The sequence below is a fragment of the Equus asinus genome, chromosome 22 (assembly GCF_041296235.1).
Source record: "Equus asinus isolate D_3611 breed Donkey chromosome 22, EquAss-T2T_v2, whole genome shotgun sequence".
NCBI lineage: Eukaryota > Metazoa > Chordata > Mammalia > Perissodactyla > Equidae > Equus > Equus asinus.
In genome coordinates, this window is record NC_091811.1 from 55,372,174 (window position 1) to 55,397,238 (window position 25,065).

The 25,065-nt window shown below is 47.6% G+C and overlaps 3 protein-coding genes and 1 long non-coding RNA gene across 7 annotated transcripts in view; 2 read left to right on the forward strand and 2 right to left on the reverse strand.

Moving 5' to 3' along the window:
- The window catches only part of CBX5 (chromobox 5), a 36,700-nt gene extending 34,845 nt beyond the window's left edge, over positions 1-1,855 (reverse strand). Inside the window, exon 1 of the mRNA XM_014836517.3 lies at positions 1,582-1,855. The gene's annotated coding sequence lies outside the window, so the exon portion shown is untranslated. The remainder of the gene's footprint in view (positions 1-1,581) is intronic.
- Positions 1,856-2,197: 342 nt separating this feature from the next.
- Positions 2,198-8,752, forward strand: HNRNPA1 (heterogeneous nuclear ribonucleoprotein A1). 4 transcript variants are annotated; one of them, XR_006518452.2, is made up of 12 exons: positions 2,249-2,399; positions 2,943-3,059; positions 3,358-3,504; positions 3,595-3,805; positions 3,904-3,996; positions 4,083-4,175; positions 4,458-4,532; positions 4,735-4,893; positions 5,450-5,605; positions 5,826-5,891; positions 8,295-8,373; positions 8,609-8,752. XR_006518452.2 is itself a non-coding variant. In XM_014836475.3 (11 exons), the coding sequence occupies exons 1-10, from the start codon at positions 2,385-2,387 to the stop codon at positions 5,879-5,881; spliced, it is 1,122 nt and encodes a 373-aa protein (XP_014691961.1). In that variant the 5' UTR covers positions 2,249-2,384; the 3' UTR covers positions 5,882-5,891; positions 6,122-6,828. The 4 variants fall into 4 exon arrangements, 2 of the variants coding, with proteins under 2 accessions (XP_014691981.1, XP_014691961.1); XR_011496941.1 differs by lacking the exon at positions 4,735-4,893; XM_014836475.3 differs by lacking the exons at positions 8,295-8,373; positions 8,609-8,752 and adding an exon at positions 6,122-6,828.
- Positions 8,753-11,345: 2,593 nt separating this feature from the next.
- NFE2 (nuclear factor, erythroid 2) lies at positions 11,346-19,444 on the reverse strand. Its single transcript, XM_014836559.3, has 3 exons — positions 19,154-19,444; positions 14,591-14,760; positions 11,346-13,409 (listed from the first exon to the last, which is right to left on the reverse strand). Exons 2-3 carry the CDS (start codon positions 14,702-14,704, stop codon positions 12,402-12,404), a joined length of 1,122 nt encoding a protein of 373 aa, XP_014692045.1. The 5' UTR covers positions 14,705-14,760; positions 19,154-19,444; the 3' UTR covers positions 11,346-12,401.
- Positions 14,164-23,959, forward strand: LOC139041558 (uncharacterized). The gene is made up of 3 exons (XR_011496943.1): positions 14,164-14,281; positions 21,101-21,316; positions 23,498-23,959. It is a non-coding gene; the product is annotated as an uncharacterized lncRNA (long non-coding RNA).
- The last annotated feature ends 1,106 nt before the right edge of the window (positions 23,960-25,065 follow it).

Sequence of the window (25,065 nt, forward strand, 5' to 3'; positions counted from 1 at the left end):
ACTTATTACACTATTCAAAAATTTTTCCCTTGACCCTAAATAAGTCAACAATAGAGAAGTATAGACTCTAAAACAGCCAATACATAATAAAAATTCCTGTATTTTATGAAGACATCTTGGAATAAGCAGAATGGACATTACCAATAGGAGACGGACTGCATGTAAAACAAACACTTTGAAGGAAACCTAATCAAAAGGCAAAGACTAATTCCCCAACACCCTAACGTATCATCACTCTCCTTAACCAACTTTCTTATTATCCAAATTCAGACATCCTCAAAGAACAGCAGAAAGAAGGGCTTAGAGACTCTTTAACGATGTAAAGAGAGAAACATACTAAGGGTTGAAAAGTTCTTCAAAGAGACTAAGATAAAAGGCATTGGAGAGACGGGGAAATTCTTGTAAAGTGCTTAGCCTGATGCCTAGCAGGTACTAGGCATGCAAAAAAAAAAAAGTTACCTTTTTAAATTAACATTTTTATAACAAGAATCACCTTAATTCTTAAAAGGAAAAAGAGTACTCTTTCGAGGTGTAAGGAGAAAAAGGGTGGTAACAAGTACGTGATAATGACTGGAAACAAGAAACGACTTTCTAACTTAATTGTAGTCACGAATTAGCATTATTCCTGAAAGGATTTTTGCATTACAGACCCCACCTTTTTCCCTAGAGGTAACATCCTCGGGTCTGTAGCTTTCCAAAACTTTTTCTATAGATTTACAAATATCTATTTGTCCGTGGAAATATGCATCATTATGATGTAGATTTTTTTCGGGCGCCTTTCCACGGGAGTACATACAGATTTATCCCATTCGTTCTAACATTTCAAGTCAGTCTTCCTAAAGAAGCGAGTTCTTAAAGTCAAAAGACCTCTCTTGCTTCCCGTAAAATCTAAAAAGTGGTGGACGGTGGGAAGCACCGACGTGGGAAAACAATGCCGAACTCGAGGCAGACAGGAGCAAACTTAGAGCTTCCGGACCCGGGAGGTCTGGGGATGGAGGCCGACGGGCTTTGTTAGAGAAGTCATGGTGGAGAAAACACCCACCCCGACGCGCCATCACGGGCATTGAACCCCCTTCCCTCAACCCCAAATCTAAGACCTCCCTCTTCTGGAGAGCTGATTGGACGGCCTGCCCGAGCGCCTTCCGGAGGCTGCCCGCCTACTGGCTCCAAACCGGGTCCATCCATTAACCCGCCCGACTCTCGCGTTCCCCATTGGAGACACACCGCGGCCTCTAGGAGGAGCCCAACCTACCGCGCGCTGCGTGCTCATTGGCTCGGAGAGACGCTGCTCAGGAGGGGAAAACCCGCCTCCCACATTCCGCCGGCCCAAGGACCGAGCAGAAGGCAGCTAAAGGCAGACCCAATTGGCCTATACACTCGCCAGTCAAACTCCTCGGCTGCAAAGCTCCACAGAACCTACGGGGATAAAACATCCCGCCCCTGTCCTTCTATTGGCTGCCCGGACCCACCGCTCCCCTTTCACTGGCCCCCACCTCGCGGTCCATTCATTTCACACAATAACGGGCCCAACTGGAGTGGTTCAAGACCTCGTATGGGTAGGCAAGGCTGTCAGCCACTTACCCGGGATAGAGACCGATCACTCACGCAAACGTCTTCCCTGTTCGTCTGTGGTGAAGCCGGACCACAAGCCACTGCTGCCGCCGCCTTCTGCGCAACGCCAACCGCCCGCCAAAACGGATCCTTCCCTGCGCCTGCGCGACCAATCCTGGAACCGGACCCTTTCTCCGCCCATTACGCCTGCGCAAAACGGGGCACAACTCCCGCCACTACGCAGGCGCTGTAGGTTCGCCGCCGTCTCCCGCCCGCCATTTCACGTGTTCCAAGCGCCAGGCGGAACTTCTTAATGCGTCTGCGTAAACTCGCCATTTTACTACACATGCGCTCACCAGGCGGTCTTCGTGGAAAAAAAAAAAAAAGTCACCCGCTAACTACCTTTTTAATACATAGTATTAATCATGCTTTGCTAAGAGGGCTGAATATAATATCCGGGGCGTGGAAGATTAAAGTTATTTAAATAGCCAAAGTACATTCAAATATGAAAGATTAACTGGCTAGCCAATCAGCCTGGTTAAGAATAATATTACTCGGGAACCAATGGCCCCCCAAGGGGTGGAGACTGCGTAGAACGCCCAAACGGATGACGTTAAACAGCAGTGCGGAACCGCACACCAATAGTAGGAGGAAGCTGTTTCAAATATCCAATCAGAGCTGCCCAGGGGCGGAGTCTACCAATGCCGAAAGCGAGGAGGCGGGATAAAAAAGCGAGGCCGAAGGTAGGCTGGCAGATACGTTCGTTAGGTTACTCCTTTCTGCCCGTGGACGCCGCCGAGTAAGCATCGTTAGTCTCCCCTCCCACTGCAGTCATGTCTAAGTCAGAGGTGAGTAGGACGCTCTCTCCAACTTCAGTTTTTTCCTCGCCCCTCCCGGAGTTCGGTAGGACGCGGCCTGGTTTGGCTGCTTGCACCAGCCCATTCGGCAGCTCTTCTGTCGCTGCCAGGGCCTACCCCTCCCAAAGTTCAGGTCGCCATTTTGTCCTCGTCGTCGCCATGAGGCCGCCGTCTTGCCCTTAGTTATCACGCCGGGCTCTTTCCTCCTGGCAAAACGCTTAGGCACATTCAATGTATTTTTCACCTTGTCTCGGTGGGCAAGTTCCTTAAAGAGTAGCTACGGTTGCTTACTGGCACGTACCCCGCCCGCCGGGTCCTTTTGTTGCGCGTGCGTCGGAGGGAGAGTGGGGACGCATGCGCTCGCGGCTCCCCAGCCCTTGGCCTAACGCCTGCCCTAGTGCGGGGAAGCACGTGGCCCGCTGCGGCCCCAAGGAACAATAAGTGCTGCGTACGTCGTTGTGTAGTTTTGCTTCTCCTAACCGGAAGATGGTTTGTGTTACAGCCCTACTTAACGCTTTTATTTCCTACTCCTAGTCTCCCAAAGAGCCCGAACAGCTGCGGAAGCTCTTCATCGGAGGTTTGAGCTTTGAAACAACCGATGAGAGTCTCAGGAGCCATTTTGAGCAATGGGGAACGCTCACGGACTGTGTGGTAAGGCTCGGAAGACACAAAAACAAAAGGCAGTAGGACCTAGTTGATTCCCTTGGCTTATCTTGCTGGAGTTCCTGTCTGAATGCTTGTGAAGGTTGACAGGATTTGAGTTGGAAACAACTTGGCAAGGGAAGGTGTGGCCTTGTTAACTTGTTAAAAAGCTTCCTCTTAATGGGTTTACCCTAGATGGCTAGAGGGAAACTGAAGAGCTTTGTGTAGTTTCTTTTTACGTTGGTCAGGTTAGAAATGACAATGGCTTCTGGGATCTCAGTGTGTATTAAATGATTTAACACCTCAGGTAATGAGAGATCCAAACACCAAGCGCTCCAGAGGCTTTGGCTTTGTCACGTACGCCACTGTGGAGGAGGTGGATGCAGCTATGAATGCAAGGCCACACAAGGTGGATGGACGAGTTGTGGAACCAAAGAGGGCCGTCTCAAGAGAAGTGAGTGGGTTTTTTTCCCCTTCCCTAAATATTGATGTGGGGATAGAGTTCGCTAATACAATACAACTTAATTGGATTTTCTCCTGTTAGGATTCTCAAAGACCTGGTGCCCACTTAACTGTGAAAAAGATTTTTGTTGGTGGCATTAAAGAAGATACTGAAGAACATCACCTAAGAGATTACTTTGAACAATATGGGAAAATTGAAGTGATTGAAATCATGACTGACAGAGGCAGTGGCAAGAAGAGAGGATTTGCTTTTGTAACTTTTGATGACCACGACTCCGTAGACAAGATTGTTAGTAAGTATCAGATGACTGGGATTTATTTGCTAATGGTTCTGAAGTCTATGTTCTCTAAAGCCTGAGATCATGTTCTCTTTATCTTTGAAATTTTTTAGTTCAGAAATACCATACTGTGAATGGCCACAACTGTGAAGTAAGGAAAGCCCTATCTAAGCAAGAGATGGCTAGTGCTTCATCCAGCCAAAGAGGTGGGTTTGTTGCTTAATTAAATCTTACAGGTTACTTTGAGTAATTCCAACCCGCGTTGCTTAACACTTAACTTTTATGTCTTAAGGTCGAAGTGGTTCTGGAAATTTTGGCGGTGGTCGTGGAGGTGGTTTTGGTGGGAATGACAACTTTGGTCGCGGAGGAAACTTCAGTGGTCGAGGTACGTATGGTTAATAGTTTACTAAGAATTAATAGTAAGCCTGTAGTTTAGTTACCCCCAGATAACTTAATCCTTTTTGCAACCTGTGGTAGATGGAACTACTGGCCCACATTTTATCCAAATGTACTGCTGGTTTCTCACTATCCAGAAGTTAAAATTTGGGGTATGGGAATCAGTTTGCAGTACAGGGAGTGCTTCCTAAAATTTAAGACTTAGAAGACTGATTTGTGTGTGCAATGCATATACTTGAGACATGGTTTATAAAACTCTTCTTTCTTTCAGGTGGCTTTGGTGGCAGCCGTGGTGGTGGAGGATATGGTGGCAGTGGGGATGGCTATAATGGATTTGGTAATGATGGTAAGTTCTTTTCAAGGAATACACAGGTGAAAAATTTCTTGGCAACCTTTAGAATAGGTTAGTAGAGACTAAAATTCTAGTGCATGACGAGCTCAATTCTGACTGTAACAGCATGCTGTGAGCAGGCTTTTAGCCATTACGCTTGCGCAGATTTTGACTGTTGAATACTTTTGTCTTATTGAGAAGAATTGTATTCTTGTAGGTGGTTATGGAGGAGGCGGCCCTGGTTACTCTGGAGGAAGCAGAGGCTATGGAAGTGGTGGACAGGGTTATGGAAACCAGGGCAGTGGCTATGGCGGGAGTGGCAGCTATGACAGCTATAACAACGGAGGAGGCGGAGGCGGCTTTGGCGGTGGTAGTGGTAGGTATCGAGTGATCTGAGTACTTGGTGCAGTAGCTAGATTAGTCTCTTAGAATTGATGCTCGTGTGGGGATTTGGTGCTCTTACAGCATTACATGGTGCACTGCATGGTATCCATTTTTAATGGGCTTGCTAATGCTACCTCCTAGCTTTAAGCTGGGGCCGCCTCACTCCCAAATAGATGGATAAGTGGATAGTGGCATCTTCGATTAGAATTAGATTAGCTTCTGGCAGGATTTAGTATCTTAACTCCTTTGGCACCTTAGGCACTTAGTTGATGTATCCAGCCTGTGTTTGCAGTGTCCCTGAATGGGTAAAGGCCTTAAAGGCTAGAGAGTTTTTGGTAAATTTGATGTTGGGCAAATTTTTACACTACTGGATTATTCAACTGAATGCCTTGCCCACAAAGGATGAAATAGAAAGATAATAATTGGAGCCACCAGAGTTTGGGAGGAAGGCAGGCAGATCATCCATCTTTTTTCTATCTGAATACTAAATAGAATGCAGAACTATCATCTGCCCCAAGTAACAGATGAGGCCCTCTTTCCATTCCTAGGAAGCAATTTTGGAGGTGGCGGAAGCTACAATGATTTTGGAAATTACAACAATCAATCTTCAAATTTTGGACCCATGAAAGGAGGAAATTTTGGAGGCAGAAGCTCTGGCCCCTATGGTGGTGGAGGCCAATACTTTGCCAAACCACGAAACCAAGGTATGGTATATGTGTAATATTGATAGGAATACATTAAATCTTTAGGTGATTTATGTGTAAACAATAAAAACCTAACAATTTAAAGTCTTCAGAAAACTTGAGTGACTGGTAACTTGTAGTCAAATTGGAAAAAAATCATGTGAGTTCAAACTCTTGAATTTTAGTTTTATTGCCCCGATTATAAAAACATTACTATTAAAGGAACACATTTTATTATTAGGTGGCTATGGCGGTTCCAGCAGCAGCAGTAGCTATGGCAGTGGCAGAAGGTTTTAATTACTGCCAGGTAAGTATGCACCTTTTTGTGTTTTGACTTAATTTTTATAATTTGATGAACCCAGTAACCCTAATGTAGCTGAGCAGTACAACATAGTTAACATTAATTGCAGTAAAATTGTGGATCTTAAGTTAATATTCAGATCAGCAAAATTTGTGGGAAACAAAACTTGCTATTGGATTGTAGCCTTGAGTCTTAATATGTTTAGATTAACAACTTTATTCCATATTGTTCAACAGGAAACAAAGCTTAGCAGGAGAGGAGAGCCAGAGAAGTGACAGGGAAGCTACAGGTTACAACAGATTTGTGAACTCAGCCAAGCACAGTGGTGGCAGGGCCTAGCTGCTACAAAGAAGACATGTTTTAGACAATACTCATGTGTATGGGCAAAAAACTCCAGGACTGTATTTGTGACTAATTGTATAACAGGTTATTTTAGTTTCTGTTCTGTGGAAAGTGTAAAGCATTCCAACAAAGGGTTTTAATGTAGATTTTTTTTTTTTTTTTGCACCCATGCTGTTGATTGCTAAATGTAATAGTCTGATCATGACGCTGAATAAATGTGTCTTTTTTAAATGTGCTGTGTAAAGTTAGTCTACTCTGAAGCCATCTTGGTAAACTATCCCAACAGTGTGAAGTTAGAATTCCTTCAGGGTGATGCCAGGTTCCATTCGAAATTTATTTATAACCTGCTTGGGCACAGAAGCCATTGTCTTCAGAAACCTTGGTGTAGTTGAACTGACAGTTACTGTGTTGTGACCTGGAGTTCACTGTTAAAAGGGTCACCCAAGCAAAGTCATGGAGTTCATTTGGTTATTAATATGATTGTTGGCACATCCTATGCAATATATCTAAATTGAATTATGGTATCAGATAAAGTTATAGATGGGAATGAAGCTTGTGTATCATCCATTATCATGTGTAATCAATAAACGATTTAATAATACTTCTTGAATGGAATGACAACTGTATGGATTTGGGACTGGCAGAGCTTTGGACTTTCCCTGCCCACTACCCCTGATCATGTTGACTGCTTCTATCACAATTCAAGTTCAAAACTCTGCCAGAGAATAGAAACCAGCTGCTGGCTAATGCCACCCATAAATCCACAGATTAGAAGCGTTTGGGAGACCTTTTTAAACTGGCCAGCACCAGTAAGAGTATCTTACTCTTAACACGGAAACAGGCTTACATTAAAGGAAAACTGCAGTTTTTATTTTGTTGTGGTTGGGTGGGTCTTTGGAGGTTTATAGATTAACCACATTAGTTACCTATTTGGAAATTAAAATTATTGGAGATGGTAAGGAACCACATTATATACTTCAGTGTTAACTGCAGCTTTCCTTTAAATATGACACAAGATAACACGACCATCCTAAAATGTTAATTGTATAGAAAATGATTTCTAAACCTTTTAATAGTTAATATCCAATCATTGTTATTTGTACATAGGTTCTTTTGAGCCTTCCCTTTGGTACCCTCAATTTCAGTAACAATGTACCTAGCAGCATAGAGATTTTGTTTATCACTAGGACTGTGTATTCCATCCCATGGTGTGTTACTTGGAAGTTTGGGGAGGAGGGTGGGTGAAGGTGGGTGGGAGGTGGAGGAGGGTGGGAAAGCATGGGTGATAGTGCCATGGGTTTGATATTGGCTGAGTTTGCAATGGCAGGTGGAACCTTAACTATTGAGGGAGTTTGCAGATACCTCAGGATTCGTGACAATGCCTTTAAAGATCCAGGAGAGATGTTCAGCTACTAGGAACTGCTAGCAAGTATAGCGCGAATGGCTCCGAGCTCAGACACTCTACAGCTGAGAGTAGACACTTGTGGTATGTGGAGTACAGATAAGCCAGGGGCAGGCCACGCACGCTCCATGAAAGCTAGGAGGGAGTGAAGTTTCAGGACCATCGCAAGGAAGGAGGCAGACGAGAGTAAGGCACACCTGACTCTTAGGACTAGCAGTCAGAACCAGGAGGAAAGGTTTTATTGCTATGCTGGTAGGTAAGAACAGATTTTACTTACATCCATATAGCTATCTATAATCCAGCTTTCTGTTATGTTTTCCTTAATATATTGAGCCAAAACTAGTCCAGTTAAGCTGAACTTGGTTTTTCTGGAGATGAATTGTTTTAAATTGACACCCTTGTCTTGGTGGCTCCCAATTGAAGGAAGTGAGCACTTTAATTATTTCTACTGTGATAGTAGTGCCTTTTTGCCCTTTAATTTTGATTTATTTCTTACCTTCCTTTGACCCATTTCCTTAAAACAATGGCTCAAAGTAATGCATTAGAATCTTCCCCAAAATGGTGGTGGGAGGGTGGGTGGACCATTAATGGGGGTGGGGGGTTTAGCCTGAAATGGGACTTGGTCTTAGAGAAAAGCTGGTACTAAAGGTTGTTTACTTTTCTAGGGAGGAGTCTGCCACTACAGGCTTATCAGCTCTCTTTTAAAAAAACAGAAACTCATCTGTCCAAGTTCATGGCTAAAAGGTAAGTTTTTATGAAGTAATGGTCTGCAAGAGTGCTTGGTATTGCCCAAGTAAAGAGAATAACAAACTGCCTGAGAACCAAAAAACATGGGATCTCATAATCTGGTCTTAATGGAAGACTGTAGCCAGCAAAACCAGTTATTAAAGCAGCTGGGTTCCCAGTAAAGGGAATGGATGTGATTGTAGAAGCTTCACTTGCTTGTGTAAATACTTCATAGACTTTTTTCTTTTTGCAGGAACATCCTTATGAGGACAACCTTTATCTGAGCCACTGCACTTCGTTTTCACTGCCATGCAGTTGTCATTAGCTGCTCTGCAGCTTGAGTTAATCATTCAATTTTGTGAATGGGCTTTTTAAATAAAATGCTTTTTAACTTGTTTTTTTCTTGTGCTGTTTGTGATACTTGTGCTAAATAACTCGATACTGTGTTTTTTGCCATTTCAAGTTTGAGAGTGGGAAATAGAGGAGTTAATGACATACCAGGTGTCTAGTAAACCAGAATAATTGAGTCAAAATCCCTCCCCTTCATGCCTTACCAGTGCTTCCCTGGATCCTTTTAAATTTAAAGGAGCAAGGTGTTATGTAAGTGTATAGTCACTGCATCTTGAAGCTAGCAGTTTAAAGAAGAGTGGAACAATATCAATGCTTTAAACCAAAGCACAAGTTGAAATTGTAAATAGGAAGAGGGCTGGCCTCGTGGCCAAGTGGTCAAGTTCGCGCGCTCTGCAGCAGGCGGCCCAGTGTTTCATTGGTTTGAATCCTGGGTGTGGACATGGCACTGCTCATCCAACCACACTGAGGCAGTGTCCCACATGCCACAACTAGAAGGACCCACAACGAAGAATATACAGCTATGTGCTGGGGGGCTTTGGGGAGAAAAAGGAAAACAATAAAATCTTTTAAAAAAAATTGTAAATAGGAAGGATTGGGTTGTTGGAAGTGGTTCTTATACTGTGTGACTATAATAGATTATCCCATCAGCGTCTTGTTACTATAATAGATTATCCCATCAGCGTCGTGCTTTAGTGAAATCAGAAACTAGCTCTCACTGCAGGAGTAAATCTTCACCCAGTTAGAAGTAAGCTGTTTACGATTGTACCATTTGACCATGTCCTAGCTTCCCTGGCAAGGGAAAACCAAGTTGTAAAACCCAACAGCTGCCGTTGAGCTCAGGGTGTCTCTGGGAGGAGAGCTTATCTGTGCTTATATGTTATGCATAAGCATAGCATAAGAGCCACACTTATCTAGTAGGTTCTGGAGGGACATAGTGCATCTGGTGAACAAGTATTTATTGGCCAGCTATCTCAGGCTTCAGAAAGCTCAAGCCAGGGATGATAACATGAACTGAATATGGAAGGGAAGGAAGTCTTCTCATAGGTAATTGGCCTAAAAATTTGTTTAGAAGCAATAATTTAACCCTTTGGCAAATGCTTATGTTTTTCCCTAGTATTTTCAAGAATAGTTCATCTGGCCTCAGTTTTCAACCTAGCAAAACAGTCATCTTATTGCTGTGATTCTGATTTAAGAATCTCATTTGTTACTTGAAATTACTAGTTTGTTTCACACAACCATAGTTTGGAGGGATAGGAAACTCAAGCTACCAAGAGTTTGCTAAAAGCGTTCCTATTGAAGAAAAGCAGTTATGCATCTGTTACATTCTATGTACTTTGTTAACATTCTTTACATATACAAGATTATTAGTAATTTCTGTTTATTTTAGATGAGGAAATAGACAGAAGGAAGATAATTACCTCGTTGGAGTTCTTGCAACCTGTGGGTCGCATAACCCAGTTCACTCTCCAAAACCGTATTCCACGTTTTGCTTTAGGTAGGCACATAACCAAACAAGGTGTGTGTATGTGATGGTTGGTCCTCACTACAGTGTATCTCCGTAAGAGTAGGGCTTTGTCTTGTTCATTATACCTCCAATGTCTAGAACGGTACCTTAAGCTTATTAGGTGCTCAGTAAATACTCGTTGAAGAAATTAATGTCTAAATTTGCCTCTGAATTTACCACCTTGGTAAATTAGAATGAAAAAATCTTCAGTGTCTGATGTCCCTTAGGTGAACTAATCAAGTTTCTCAATAGCTAACCCCAGGCTCTGCACTTTACAACTTGACCTCACATTTTCAGTTTTTTGAGAAATTGAAATTCACAAGTTGTCTAGATCTTCAGATCTGTTAGGAATAGGAAGCTCTAAGTTGTTTTCATTCCCTATACCTAGGCTAGAGACGATGTTTTTCAGAATATATAGGCATGAAGTTTCCACATCTCTTTTGATCACTTCTGTGCGCTTTTATGGCTCACAACTAGTGTCTATCAGAACTTGAAAATAAGGTTTCCCTGTTGGAATGGAACACGTAAAATTGAATAGAAGTGTATATAGAAGTAAAATACCCCAAAGAGGTAATTTGTGTAATTCAGTGACTGGGAAGGTTGGGAACCACCCAATTCCAAGCAGGAAGAGGAAGGTAATGGTGTCAGGGAGGTTTCACTGGACTTTGATGTGAAGGCTTCTGAAAAGCAATCATGTCTAGTTTCAAGAAAAAATATATATACTAATAAAGGCCCTAGATCTTCAAGGATCTAGAAAAGGAAAGCCCCAAAACATGAATTGGGTAGTGTCTGTTTGTCTGGTTTTTGTTTTTTTTTTTTCAAAGATTGGCGCCTGAGCTAACAACTGTTGCCAATCTCTTTTTTTCCTACTTTTCCTCCCCAAATGCCCCCTGTACATAGTTGTATATTTTAGTTGTGGGTCCTTCTAGTTGTGGCATGAGGACACGGCCTCAGCGTGGCCTGACGAGCGGTACCATGTCCGCAGCCAGGATCGGAACCAGTGAAACCCTGGGCCACCGAAACGGAGCACACCAACTTAACCACTCGGCCACGGGGCTGGCCCTTGTTTTGTTTTTGAAGATTGGCACCTGAGCTAACATCTGTTGCCAATTTTTTTTTTTAATTTATTTTTCTTCTCCCCAGAGTCTCCCAGTACATAGTTGTATATTCTAGTTGTAGGTCCTTCTGGCTGTGCTATATGGGACACAGCCTCAGCATGGCTTGATGAACAGTGCGGTGTCCACACCCAGGATCCGAACTGGCAAAACCCCAGGCCTCCAAAGCAGAGCGCGCAAACTCAACCAGTAGGCCACAGGGCCGCCCCCCTGGGAAGCGTCTCTCTTAACCAGGGAGATAGAAAATTTCACTGAAATGCATATTGTACTCCACTGTGGAGCTGGCTTTACCCAGACCAAGGTGTGAAATCCCCTGAAACTTTGTTGTCCAATCAAATTCTCTCATTCCAATCAAGAGCAGCTCACTCAGTCTTCTGAGAGAACTCTGGCACATCAGAACCCAGGCTGAGGGGGTCCTAGAGAAATAGGCAGAAGAGAGAAAAGGCCCATGGGCAATCCAGGCTTTTCTGTGCTCCAAAGATTGAGAAAGGAGAGGCCAACCCTCTGGGCCTTGCACATAGGATCTAGCCAGCTTTGGTAGCAATCCCAGCTCCATAAATAGGGGGCCACCAGAGAAGGTGGGGTTCCTCAGATCATCCATGGCCCCGGCTCTGAGAAGGAGTATGAAGATGGTGGATCACACTGCTCCAGCCCAAATGTCATGTGCACCTCTCTTACACAGAGCTGTAGGGGAAAGAAATGAGCTTGGCAGGATTCCCTCCCCAACAGCAAGCAGTCAGCTCTGAGGGGTGCTCAGCTTCATCACCCTCCCTTGAGAAGGAAGACACAGCGGAAGGTTATTTCTGTAGAGTGCTTTATATACCAAAGCTCAAACAAGAGGTGGACGTTGGAGACCTGGGAAGCTGAATCACAGAAGAGAGATTCCAGCCCTCCCCTCACATACTTCCCTCAAGGCAAGCCTCACAGAACACACTTTGGACCTTCCCAATGCCAGGTTTCCCACTGTCCCCTTCTGGTCTAGAGAACACAGCTCCTGGGCCTCAGGGTTGGGGAGTACCTTTATCACAAGGGAATGAAGGAAATCGCCATCACCAGTCCCACCCCTCTGGACCAGCTCAGTCTGTGGCCTCCACCTTCGGCCCCCGGGGCACCAGAAAGATGGCCCCATCGGCAGCCTGTTGCAGCACATACTCTTCAGGGGAGTAGTTGTTGCCTGCTTCATCCCGCAGGTGCTGGAAAATGTCCCGGTAGAGCTCCGTCAGCTGTTGGCGCATAACCTCCAGGGTCCGGTCGGCCTCCCCTCGGGCTCGGAGAAGCCGCTCCCGCTCACTGCCCAGCCGCTCCAGTTCCCGCTCCAGCTGCACGATGGTCTCCAGCTTTCTCTTGCGACAGTTCTGGGCGGCCACCTTGTTCTTGCCCCGCCTTCGGATGTCCCGGACTAGTGCCAGCTGGCTCTCTGTCAGCGGGTACCGTGCCAACAGCTCGTTAAAGTCATCTACCGGCAAGTTGACAATCTTGTCCGTAGGGAAGGGGATCTTCATGGCCAGGGCCCGACGTTCATCCCGACTCCCCGCCTCCCCCCTTGCAGTGGGCTTGGCCCGCACAGGGCCTGAAGAAGGCTCTAAGGCTAAGGGGGTCTCAGCAGGTGGCAAGGCATAGTTAGGGTGGGCCAAGGAGTTGGGCATGATCGAGTAGGGGTACTCCACTGGGTACATCTCTACATACTCGCCACGTCGCCGACCAACCTCTGTCCCCTCCAGCTCAAGAGATTCAGCGTCACTATAGTTGAGGGATAATCCTGAGTCAGATTCTGGATCTTCTTGGGGCTTGGGTGGCCCCGCTGGCAGCCCAATGTCCAGGAGGGCCAAGGGGTCTGGGAGGGGCTCACTGAGCAGACCTGAGAGGGTCAGTGGCTTGGAGACTGGTATGGCCATGTTGCAATAGGAGTATGGGGGGTCTTGGACATGAGATGTAGGTGCTGGGAGCTCATAAGGTGGTGGAGGAAGCGGGAAGCCAGCATCCGGGTGGATTGAGCAGGGGCAGTAAGTTGAGGGTGGTGGGGGCCCAGGGTATGGGGCTGGGGCTGGGGGCTCGAATGATGGCTCAGTTGGAGCATTCAGGCCCTGCAAGAAAGACACAGAGAGGCTGAGGAGGAGAACCAGCTCTCTCAGGCCCAAGCTGGGGCCTTCTAAAAGACCCAGTGAGATAATAACAAAGGGAAGAGAAAGGTGTTAACAATCACTGACAGCTTCATATAAAGTTGCAATGCAACTATTCCAAGAAGAAAGCAGCTTAAACAGGTATGGAAGTCTCTGAGGTCAGACTTCAGAAAGGACTATCTAATGTTGCAACAATTATGGAATCTCCTTCTCAGTAGAAATTCTTACTGGGTTGGGTTGAAATGGTTCGTGTTCCTTTATTTCCTTCAGGAAGACAAGGAGTGTTATCCAAGACGACCCCTGGGAACCCTTTGCTGCTGTGGTTATCTAGGGTCAAAGGGTCAAGTTCAGACTCTGGCCATGCCCTGGGTGCCCAGCAGAGGGAGCTGCTGTGTGGGAGGAGGGCTTAGGGCAGATCCTGAGGGCCCAGACATGGTGGCAGGGGAGAGAAAGGGGGCAGGCGCAGATCCAGGTCTGGGGGCTAAGAGGCACCTTGGGGAGCTAGCACAAGTGCTACCCTCTACTCTTCAGTCCCTCTGTCCCTGCCCAGGTGCAGAGAGGAGGAGAGAACATGCTGGAAACAGGGCCCCCAACCCATGTCGGGAGCCACCCTGCTCCAGCCCAGCTGGGGACAAAGGCATCATTGTTAGACCAACAGACACCCCTTTGTCCAACTAGCAGGAGGAGAGGACCCCGGCATAGTCTGACCCCCCTTCCCGAGGCCCCTTACTGCTCTGCTACCTGGGGGAAAGGGGCCCAGCTACGGAGGGCAGGGGGAGGAAATGAAGGAAGAAGATGGACAGGATTGGAGGAGAGGGAGGTCAGAAAGGAAGAAGGTGAGAAAGGGAAGGTGGGGACGGGGAGGTGGGGTAGAGAGATGTAGGCAGAGTAGCCGCTGAGAGCTTACAGCCCCAATCAGATCCTTCCTCCCCACCACTCCTCTCCCCTGCTCACCCACACCCCCAGTCCCTCAGCGTTCTGCTCATCCATTCAGATCTCCTTCCTACTCCAGCCCTTCCTTTTCCAGTGCCTGGAACATTTCCAACTTGAGACCCTGAGCCCTGCTTGTTCCAGCCCCCTGCCTCAGTCGCAGCCAGACTCTCTGCGTCTCTGTGCTTCCCTGCCCCTGCCCCAACCCAGCTCACCTGCAGCTCAGTGATGGACATGATCTCTTGCCAAGTCAGTTCCATCTCGCCCAGCTCTGGAGTGGGGAGCTGTGTCACCCTGTTCCTGCTCTGCTGGGGAGGACACGGGGGCATCCTACTGGGCCAGGGCCTGGTCCAGGGTCCCCCAAAGCCCAAACAGCCCCAGCAACCTGCATGGAAGGAGAAATTGGGGTTAGGGCCTTTCCTGCTAGGGGTCAGCAATTTTGTCCTGCCCCCATGGAGAGGCCCCCTCCAACGTGACCTGAGAGAAAGAAGGACCTCATCGCCCGATTCCTGCTGGACTCATCAACCAACTCCTTAAACTAGAAATCATTTTTCTGCGGTGCAATCTCCACCTCACCTGCTGTGGCTGTAGTCAGCTCCTTTGGGAGCACAGGAGGTCTTTACCTTTTTTTCAGACAAGATGCCTTCTCTTTCTCCTACTTCTTACTCCCCAAAACTATATCACACTGGCTGGAGGAGAAGTCATGTCTTCTGGGGTGGGTTTCCCATTTTCTGGGCAATATCAGGGACCACTCCTGCTTTCCTCTTCTGTCCTGTTCTAGGATCTGGGTCTTTTCTTTCCAAGATGACAGTGAGTGCTTGGGGATCCCCAAGGAGTGTGTTATGGGAAGAGCCAAGCAGACAGCCCCTCCCCTTCTCTAAGATATGGCCCAGGCCTGGTGGCTGATAGCAGCCCTGCCCTCTCCTATCCTGGCCCTGGGCTCCTCTGCCTGAACCAGATAAGAGGTTTATCAGCTGCAGGCAGCAGAAGAGGAATGGTCTCTGGAGACACTGGACCTCTACTCTGTGTCCCTGCAGGGTCATCTTGGCCATACCCCAATCCACACAGCCAGGAGTCTTCTTCCTCTAAGGTAATATAACAACCATAGCAAAGACTCATCAAGCAATGGTCAAGAACTGCACTGGTGTTTTCCAAGCATTAGTTTATGAGATTGATTTTCACAAAGATCCCATGAAGTCCATTCAGAAGTTGAGACCCAAGCTGGTAAATAGCAGGAGCAGGTCTGGAATCTATACTGGCTGACTCTACTAGCCTATACTGCCTTCCAGGTGCCTTCCAATCCCACTCCTGTGTCTCCATACTCCAAGCCTCTATTGGCCTACATCAGCCAATTCCTTCTGTGGAATCTCAGTCTCTTTTCTCTTTTTCTGGGGAGTATCTCTGTAGAGCCTTGAAGACACACTCCCCTCTAGCACCTTTTCTTCTGATCTGGGCTCTAGCCGCAGGTCAGCCACAAAGCAGCAGTGTGATGTTGGGCAAGCCATCACACTTCTCTGAGCCTCTGTTTCTTCATTCGTAAAACCAGGGAGTTGGACAAGTTGAACCCACAGGTCCGTTTCTGCTTGGACAGCTTAGCATTCTCAGCAAACTCTCGCCCCTGCTTTCATCTTCTCCTCTCTGGCAGTCCCTCTCCTTATCCTACCTCCCTACCTCCCTGACACCCAGCTCTCCTGCATCTGTTCACCCTGCCTCCAGCATGAGATTTCAAGTAGATTTGGCCAGGGCCTCCTGATCTCTTAGGGCCAGACACCACACCTCACCTCTGCCATATAAGTAAAGGTGGCCAGCTGAGAGTAGGAGAAACTTATGGAAGGACAGAAGACAGGACTGGATGACCTCAAATTGCATGACCTTAGATAATCACAAGGATGGCATATCACAGCTATTTAATATGGAATCCACTCTTTGACTTACCACAAAATTAGTGAGAATGCAAACTATCCTTTTGAAGGAGGATCTTCTCTAGCCCCTTCCCCCACCCCTTTGTCATACTGCTGTCCCCTGGGAGGGGTGTAGGCACAGGCCCTTGGGCAGTGGGCAGGGTGGGTGGGGTGTTTATGTCTGTCCAGGATGCCATTTCAACACCGGAACCCCACCCTCCCGCACCCAGGTTCTGGCGGAAATTGCCCAAAGGCAAAGTGAATGGAGAAGGGGTTTAGGGGGCAGGGACAATGACTCTTGCCTCATAGTCCTTCACACACGTACCCACCCTTTGTCCCTTTTTACTTGTTCCTGGATCTGACTCTTAGCTGCAGTACAAAGATCCTGCCCTAGGAGGCAGGAGACCAGGTTGTCTGGCCTTCCAGATTCATGACCTTGGGCGAATTGCTTCACATTCAGTCTCCTTCATTAAATGGAGATGGGCCTAGAGAACGTCCTTGCTGTGAGAGGCAGTAGATTACATCTGGCTCAAGCAGTCACAAACCTTACTGTGCACTACATTCCCCCGGGGGGCTTGTAAACACAGAATCCCGAAGGCCTCCCACTGCAGACCTACTGAATTGATTTCATAGGTGCAGGGACCCAGCATGCAGCATTTTAACAGGCACCCTGGTGTTTCCGATGCCAGAGGCCCACCCTGCCTTGAGAACTACTAAACTAGTCCAACCGTATGAATTCACAGGAAAGAACACAAAGCCAGATAGGAGCCTGGCAGTGCTCTCCAGGCTTCTCTTGGTTTCAAACCCTTGGCCCAGGCAAGGCTAGGTTCTTGGCTGCTCGTGTCTCTGAGACCAGATATCAGCCCCTTCTCATGAAGACCAGCAGCTCAATCTCTTCCTCATCTTGGACAGGGAAATGAGAATCCAAAAGGAGAGCAGGGGGAGACAGGAGGTTGGAGAAGGGGGAGTTGAGGAGAACTTCTGGATCAGCTCCAACCAGCTGTCTAGTGCAGTGGCAAGTTTGCACCAGGCCAAAGGGCAATACAGCCATGCATCGCTTAACAATGGGGATATGTTCTGAGAAATGCATTGTTAGGCGATTTTATCATTGTGTGAACATCATAAGAATGTACTAACACAAACCTAGGTTGTATAGCCTGCTGCACACCTAGGCTATGTGGCACTAATCTTATGGGACCACCATCATATATGTGGTCCACTTTTGACCAAAATGTCATTACACAGTGCGTGACTATAGCATGTTTTCCCCTAGACACTCAGAGATGGGTGGTGGTCTGTACACGAGGCATAGGCCCCTCTGTGTCTTAGGAGCCTATCTTCCTGATGATGGGCCAGGAGGCTGGCAGTCCATGGTATCAATCAGGGAGGAGGGTATAGCCAGAAATGGATCAAATAGAATATCACAGAGGGTGCAGAAACTAGAGAGATACTGGGAAAGCGGAGTGGACATCTGTGTTCCTCTTCTTTTATAATAAACAGTTCCCACTTTTCAGTTTAGTCCACACTTTGAGGTCACACAGCCATCTTACTCCCCAACGTTATGTATCAGGTAGGACTGGAATCATCTCCAGGGACTATAGTCTATCCTCTTTACTCTCATCCTGATAGGCCTATACAGAAAGATCTTGTCACAATCCCTGAGTACTCACAGAATGACATGGAGCTTTATGCTTAAGGATACAGGGTGAGGACCATTTAGGGAGGGATGCTGGGGAAAGGAAGGCATTTGGCCTCAACTGCTGCCCCAGGGCTCTAATAGCCTTGAGGAAGAGGGAAGTGGAGAGGGGGTTTGCCTCTGGGACACTGTTCCGAGGCTTATTAGACCACTCCACCTCTCCAAGTGTCAACAGAGGCAGTGAAAGGATGTGGAGGGATCAATGAAACTTGGGGTGTGGAGTGCCAGGTGAGCAACCTATTTAGAAAGATTAGGAAGAATCCCCAAAGAAGGAGGCACATAGAGGTGAGACAGAAACAAACAGAAAAGAGGAAAAAAGGAGGGGGAAGGAGGGAGAGAGAGAGAAAGAGAGAGATTTGACCGGAGCGAGATTCAGTCTCCTGGGGGCATACATGACTCAAACAGGTGTATGGGAACAAGAGAGAGAGGGACAAGTTTCTGCCATCCTGTCACTCGGTCCCAAGACCCCAAACTCCAGTCCTTTGGGGGCCAATGACTAGGGAATCCAAGCCCTAGCAGACCTGATGGCTCCCCTCTTCTCTTCCACTGCTTCCCAGCCCCTACCTTCCAAGCTGCCAAGATATCCAGTAGGAAGGAACTACACTGAGGGTGGGATGCCTTCCTCTCCCTTCCAGCCCCAGCTGATCTCTACAGCCGGGGCCCAGAGAAGAGAGGGGCAGAGGGAGGCAAGAACTGAGCACCCCCTACCTCCACCACCCATCCTGCTGCAACAACACTTCTCAGCCAGCCAAGCATTCAGTGCCTCCAATTCCTCAGCTTCCCCCAGACCTTCCCAGCTGGCTGGACAGGGCAGCATGAAGGAATGGAGTAGGGGAAAGGACAGTACTATACACCTGAGAGTCTACCATGTCCCCAGGGCAGCCAGCCTGCTGAAGTGTTACTCAGTGTCACTCCCCAGCCCCTCGAGGACCACACTCTCTGGTCCCCACCTACAGCCTTTCACCCCAAGACCCCAGAACGCTCAAGAAGCCATCTAGGTCTTCTCCCAGAGGAGTTCCCAGAGATGTCAAATTCCTAAACCAAAGGCACCCTGGGAAGGTCTGAGATCTGCTAGGAATGTGCGGAAAGTTGGTTATTTTCTCCCTCTACCTTCGCTTCCACGACCCCAGCCTGCCCCTGGATCCCACTGAGATCCCTCTCCCACCCCGCCCCTCAGGCACCTGTGGCAGGGTCCGAGCAGAGAGAGGAGAGAGATGAAGCTCCGGGTGCTGTCTCTGGGGAGGCTGAGCCTGGGCTGACACCTCCCGGGTGAGGATCCCTGCTACCTCTGAGAGCCGGGGAGGGCCGTGCCCCGCCCCCGGGCCATTGCTGAGCGCTGAGTGTGGAGGCTGGGCTGAGCGCGGAGCTCGGGGCGGCGCACCCGTCTCCTCTCTGAAGCCCTCGGCCTGAGTTCTCCGTCCTTCCTCTAACCCTCCCCTTTCCCCATGGCCCTCCTCTCCTCCTGCCCTTTCTGGCCAACAGAGGAAACTTGAGCCCGGTGTGGTTTCTGCCCACGCCCCGCCCCCACCTTGCTCCCGGCCAGCGGGGGCACACATGGCTCCGGGCCTCTCCCGGCCCTCCTTTTCTCCCGTGCTTATGATGAATTCCAACCTGATGGTCCACTCCAAAGTGACCTCTAAACTTCATACAAGTTGTAACCTCCTTCCCTCTGTCCCCTGACCCTCTTAGGGACAGGGAAACTGAGTCATGACAAGGTGGAGGGCAGCCGAAGAAAAGGACCAGGTGCCTGGCGTTCCGACTGTTTAGGCAGGTGGGCATTTAGGGGACCGCTTTTATCTAAGAAAAGCTGGATTCTGGGAAAGGGGTCGGGAGCTATTTTGGGGAGGAGGGGCAGCCGGCTGCTTTGATGTGTCCTTTCACCTGTCGCCTTCTCCCCTTCCCCGCAGCTTCAGATGTCCTAGGACAAAGGCCTCTTTCTTGGCCAGGTTTGTTGTCAGTGTGTGAGGGGAGTTGAGGTGGGGGGGGGGGGCACCCAGCAGGGACATTATTCACCTCCCTTAAAGGGGACCCCGGGTGCCCTCTGTCCTCCTTTCTTCCAGGCAAGGCACCCCAGCCACATGGCAGCCACATACCCTGGACAGACCAGGGCACGTGTGTAGGATATCAGGTCCATCCCCCAGCACCCACAACAGCTCTGTGTCAGGCCAATAATTACCACCAGAAGTCACTCATTCATCCCTTTGCCTCCAAAACACACACAACTCAAGTCCCAGGCCAAACAAATCTCTTTCCAGAGACCAGGAGAAAAGAGTCTTGCTTCCTCTTAGCTTTTATTTGCTTTCAGCTCTAAGGAAAGTCCTTCCTATGTCTAGCTTCAGTCCTTACAGCTGCATCTTATACTTTTTCTCTGTTTTTTCTTCTTACTGTGTTCAAGTTAAATTGGAAACAAAGACTGAGGAGGCAGACAGGTGCCCCCCTTAGGCAAGGCTGGCATTCAGCCAGCACTCTCTGATAAGATTGTGTTCACTGTTAAAATAATGAAAACCTTCAGTCCCTGTTGATAAAGAATAGCTGCTGGGAATTCTCCAAGTGTTCCCCACCACTACACCACTATATCAGCCACCCCAGTTCTCTCTCAGGACCCTCCACAACCCAGCAACACAACCAAGCAACTCAAGAGGGAAGCTGACACCGCTTCTCTGCAGCCTGTGTATGGGATTGATCAACGCCCATGCAGAACCCATGGCTAAATGTCTTGAATTTCATCTCTATCCCAGGAGGTCATGATTCTCCATGCATGATCAATGTAGGACAGGAGGTGACCCAAAGCTTCATCGCATGTTACATGTGGGTTCAGAATCTCTCAATGACCTGGGCATGAATCTGGGTCACATACATGGGCATTCACGTATAGCTCTCTCATTTGCATACTTATTTGGGCCCCTCAGAGGGGGATGAGGGGTAATGATAATCACACTTGTGGCTAAATTGTGATTAATTGTGATTAAATAATATCAGGTTACAGCTAGTAAACAAACATTTAGTGAATGAAAAACTACCAATTCAGGACACTGTTTGTGGCACTGCAGATATGCCAATGGATAACACAAGCCTCATCATTCATTCAGCAAATATCTATTGACTGTCTCCTATGTTTTACTTTCCAGGAAAACAAAGATGAATAAGACATGGTCTATGTCCTCATTCACAGTCTAGCTGGGGAATTACGTTAACAAAGGTCCATATAAAGTGCTATGGAGCTGAATTTCTGCCTGGTGAAATTCAGAGAAGGCACCATGGAGGAGGCAACAATGGAGCTGGGCTGTGGAGAATGACGAAGGGCTCACCAGGCAGAGAAGAGGAGAGGAGTATTCCAAGCAAAGGTGTGAAGGCACAGAGGCAAAGACACAGAGTAGTACTTTGGGTTTACTGGGTGGGGTGCAGGGGTAGGAAGTAGTAAAAGATAAGCCTGGGAAGTTTGACTGGGGCTAAGTTGTAAAGTGTTTTGAAAGTCAAGGTAGGGAGGTTGTATCCTCCCTACCTGTAAGCAATAGGCATTCATAGAAGTGTTTGAAGCAGTTTACTACTTATTTAGGGGCACAGATGTGGTCACGTAGGGGGAGCTAAGTGAACAGGCAGCCTTCACTTAGGTGACTGGCCAGGCGGAGGTGTCTCTCCCATGTCACCCCCACTCCCCTCCTGTAGGAAGAGGACTTTACTGCGGTTCCCAGGCTGTGTCCTGCCTCCAGAAGACCCTTTACAGCCCTCAGGGGCGGGAAGGTTCCTTTAGCCCCCTCCTCACAGATTCCTCGTGTCCAGAGTCAACAGCCTTCTACCTTAAGTCTCCTTTGTTTGATGTACGATTAGCCGGGCATTAGGAGCCTGAATGGGTTGGACAGTGCCTGTGGCTTGGCAAGGCAGAATACCTACGATTTTCCTATCCCCAAGATTCTCCCACTTCAGCAAAGGTAGCAGAGACAGAATCTGGAGAAAAACCTGGCCACACAGATTACTGTCATACCATTCTCCATGCCGCTCACCCACCCCTGCAAGGCTGACTTGTTGCCACCCCTGCTCAATCCACCCTCACCCTCACCCTCACCCCAACGCGTGTGCACACCACCACCAGCATCAGGTCAAGCCACAAGCAATGTTGCCAAACACCCCACTAGGTTATGCAACCAGCTTCCCGAGTAGGGCGGGGCAGGTAGAGCTGGAACCAGGGGAGGGCCTGGGTCCCAGAGGGAGCTGGCTGCCTTGCCTGCCTGCTGGTCTGACCACAGTGGCCCCAAGGGGCGGGGGAAGGGCTGGCCCTTTATCAGTGCCCTGCAGGGTTGCACCCGACACCCCCTGGCTTCCTCTCTCAACAGACGGAAAGAGGAGGCAGCCACAGGGGACAAGGGGAGGGCTGGGTGTTATCCTAGGCAGCAGAGCCTGGCGGTTACCCCGGATGGCTGGGGGAGGTGGTGAAGTGGGTCTGGGACGAGGGAATAGTGAGGCCCCTCTTACTAAAGTGAGGGAGTGAGAAGATAGAAACTGAGGCCCAGATGGTGGAGCCAGACCTCCTAAGCCATCCATTGTTTTTTCCTTATGTTCTAGTTTGGGTAAGGATAGGATGAGATAAAAAAGTCTTAGAGGAGCTTCCTTTCCACAGATAAGAATTCTTAGAGGATTGACTCAGGAGTTGTGGGGACACTGAGCCCCACCCTCAGGCCAAAAAGGCTTGCGGCTTTCAAGAGTCCAGGGAGTTGGGTAAGACTGAGGTTCCCAGACCCTGGCATTTAAGAGTTATGCCCTGCTGGCAGAGCCCCACATTGAACCCAAGATGGACGAGGGCTGATAGATGAGTCCAGAATAGCCCAGAAGAAATAACCCCTGGGGTTTAATTCTAAATCTAAAGACAGAAGTAGTTTGCCTGGTGTATGGTAGAAGGAGGGAGGAGGACCAGATCTTGAATCTTGAGTCCCAGCATTTACTGGTTATGTGGCTTTGGACAATGCAACCTTTCTGAGCTTTGTTCCCTCACTTGAAAAATGGAGATAATGATAATAATACTTCTTTAGCGGAGTTGTTGGGAAGATAAAATGAGATCAGTAAGAAAGTGAGTCTGTTATTATTAGGAAATGGCAGCTTAGAAACTTAGAGGCAAGAGTGTCTCAGGGGCTTGAAGAACTGAGAACAGTCTATCTGGAAGCCAGACTCTGGTCGCGAGATGCTTGGGACACACCTGAGGCCAGAGAGCAGCCTGGTCCTGGGAGAGAACCAGGACGAGGATGCAGCAGTGTTGGGTCGGGGGGCAGGGGGTGGCCAGACTTCCAGGAACAAGCCATCAGGCATGGCTCTCCCACCTCAGGACCATTGGGCGGGGCAAGTTTTAGCCACACAGTGGGCAGAGTGCCAGCCTTATGGGCTTCAGTCACCTTCCAGGAACCCCAGAACCCCTACCCCCACCTCACCCTGTTGCAATCCTCTGCAGTGGGTGGAGCTGCCTAGGAAGTCCCACCCTCTGTTCCTTAGAGGATGGAAGGCTTGGTGCCTGACTATTTATTTCCTCCTTTTCACAGGCATCCTGCTCATTCCAGCCTCCTCCTTTTGCTCCTGCTGCTCCCCTCCATCAGAATGCTCTCCTTGACCCTTTCTACCAACCTGAGGCAGGATGGAGTGGAAGAGACATCTGGATTTGAGTCTCAGCTCAACAATTAGCAGTGTGGACTTGGGCAAATTATTTAACCTCTTTGAACCTCAGTTTCCTCTTGGTAAATGGGGAGAACAGAGCTTCCATCCCCAGTTGTTGTGAGGGATCAGATGAGACAATGTACATACAGTGCTTGTTATACAGACAGTACATTAATGTTGGTTCCCTTCTTCTGACCAACACTCCGCAGCCTAGCTCAGGTCCAGTTCCATCTCCACAACACTTTTGCTGGCTACCTCAGCCATACACGTATTTCTCTTCTCTAACTCCTTTTGCAATTATTATATGTAATGGAAAATTAATAAAACCTCATTTAAATATTTTATTTTATAATTAAACCTTATGATTTTGTGTTTCATTATGTCATCCTGTAACAATGATTGGTGTAAACTATATTGTGCATAACTTGTCTCAGGCACCACAGTATAACGGTTAAGAGCAAGAGTTTTAGAGTCAGAAATGCCTGCTCTCAAACCTTGGCTCTGACAGTCACTTTGAGATCTCAAGTAAATTCTTTAATCTCTCTGAACCTAATTTTTCTCATCTGTAATTTGGGGATAATAAAAATATTTATCTTATTGTACAAGTAACTGAGTGAAACACTGAGTATGGGAGCCCACCCAGTGGTGCAGTGGTTAAGTGTGCACGTTATGCTTCGGTGGCCCAGGGGTCACCAGTTTGGGTCCCGGGTGTGGACTTGGCACCGCTTGTCAACCCATGCTTTGGCAGGTATCCCACATATAAAATAGAGGACGATGGGCACGGATGTTAGCTCAGGGCCAGTATTCCTCAGCAAGAAGAAGAAGATTGACAGCAGATGTTAGCTCAGGGCTGATCTTCCTCAAAAAAAAAAAAAAGAAAGAAAGAAAGAAAGAAAAGAAAAAAAGGAAAAACTGAGTATGTATGTTTAATTCAGTGATTCAGTGCCTGGGATATAGTAAACACTATTAAATGGCATACCTATGGTACATCTAATATTATTATTAAGTAATTAAATATTAAATAAGTTAAATTATTGTTAGTTAACTAATAGATAAATTTCTATCTATTCTTGAGAAGGATTGCATTTTATTTTTGTCTTTTTTTGTATGTACCTCAAGGTGTTTAGTTCTGAGTACAAGATACTGTCACTCATTCAACAAATATTTATAGTGTATTTAGCGAATTGCTAAATTTAGAGGATACCAAGATGATTAAGGTGTGATCCTTGCCTTTGGGTGCTCACAGTCTAATGGTAAACTATATTGCATATATTATACGTGCAGGCACATGTATAAACAGATAAATGGATGTGGCCAGTGATGTGAGAATAAATAAATTAAATTTTTTTGGAACAAAGAAAAAGGAGCAACTAACTGTCTCAGGGAAGGCCTCAGAGAGGAGGTAACCTTTCAACTAGTCTTGAAAGATGGAAGAATCTGAATTTTCAAGGGAGAA

Excerpts from the sequence above, each read along its gene's own strand:
- HNRNPA1 (XM_014836475.3), top strand. Across the intron at positions 4,894-5,449 it reads CGGCTTTGGCGGTGGTAGTG|GAAGCAATTTTGGAGGTGGC; the intron begins GTAGGTATCGAG and ends TTCCATTCCTAG. Across the intron at positions 5,606-5,825 it reads TGCCAAACCACGAAACCAAG|GTGGCTATGGCGGTTCCAGC; the intron begins GTATGGTATATG and ends TTTTATTATTAG.
- NFE2 (XM_014836559.3), bottom strand. The coding sequence starts at position 14,704 with ATGCCCCCGTGTCCTCCCCAGCAGAGCAGGAACAGGGTGACACAGCTC. Across the intron at positions 13,410-14,590 it reads TGTCCATCACTGAGCTGCAG|GGCCTGAATGCTCCAACTGA; the intron begins GTGAGCTGGGTT and ends TCTTTCTTGCAG.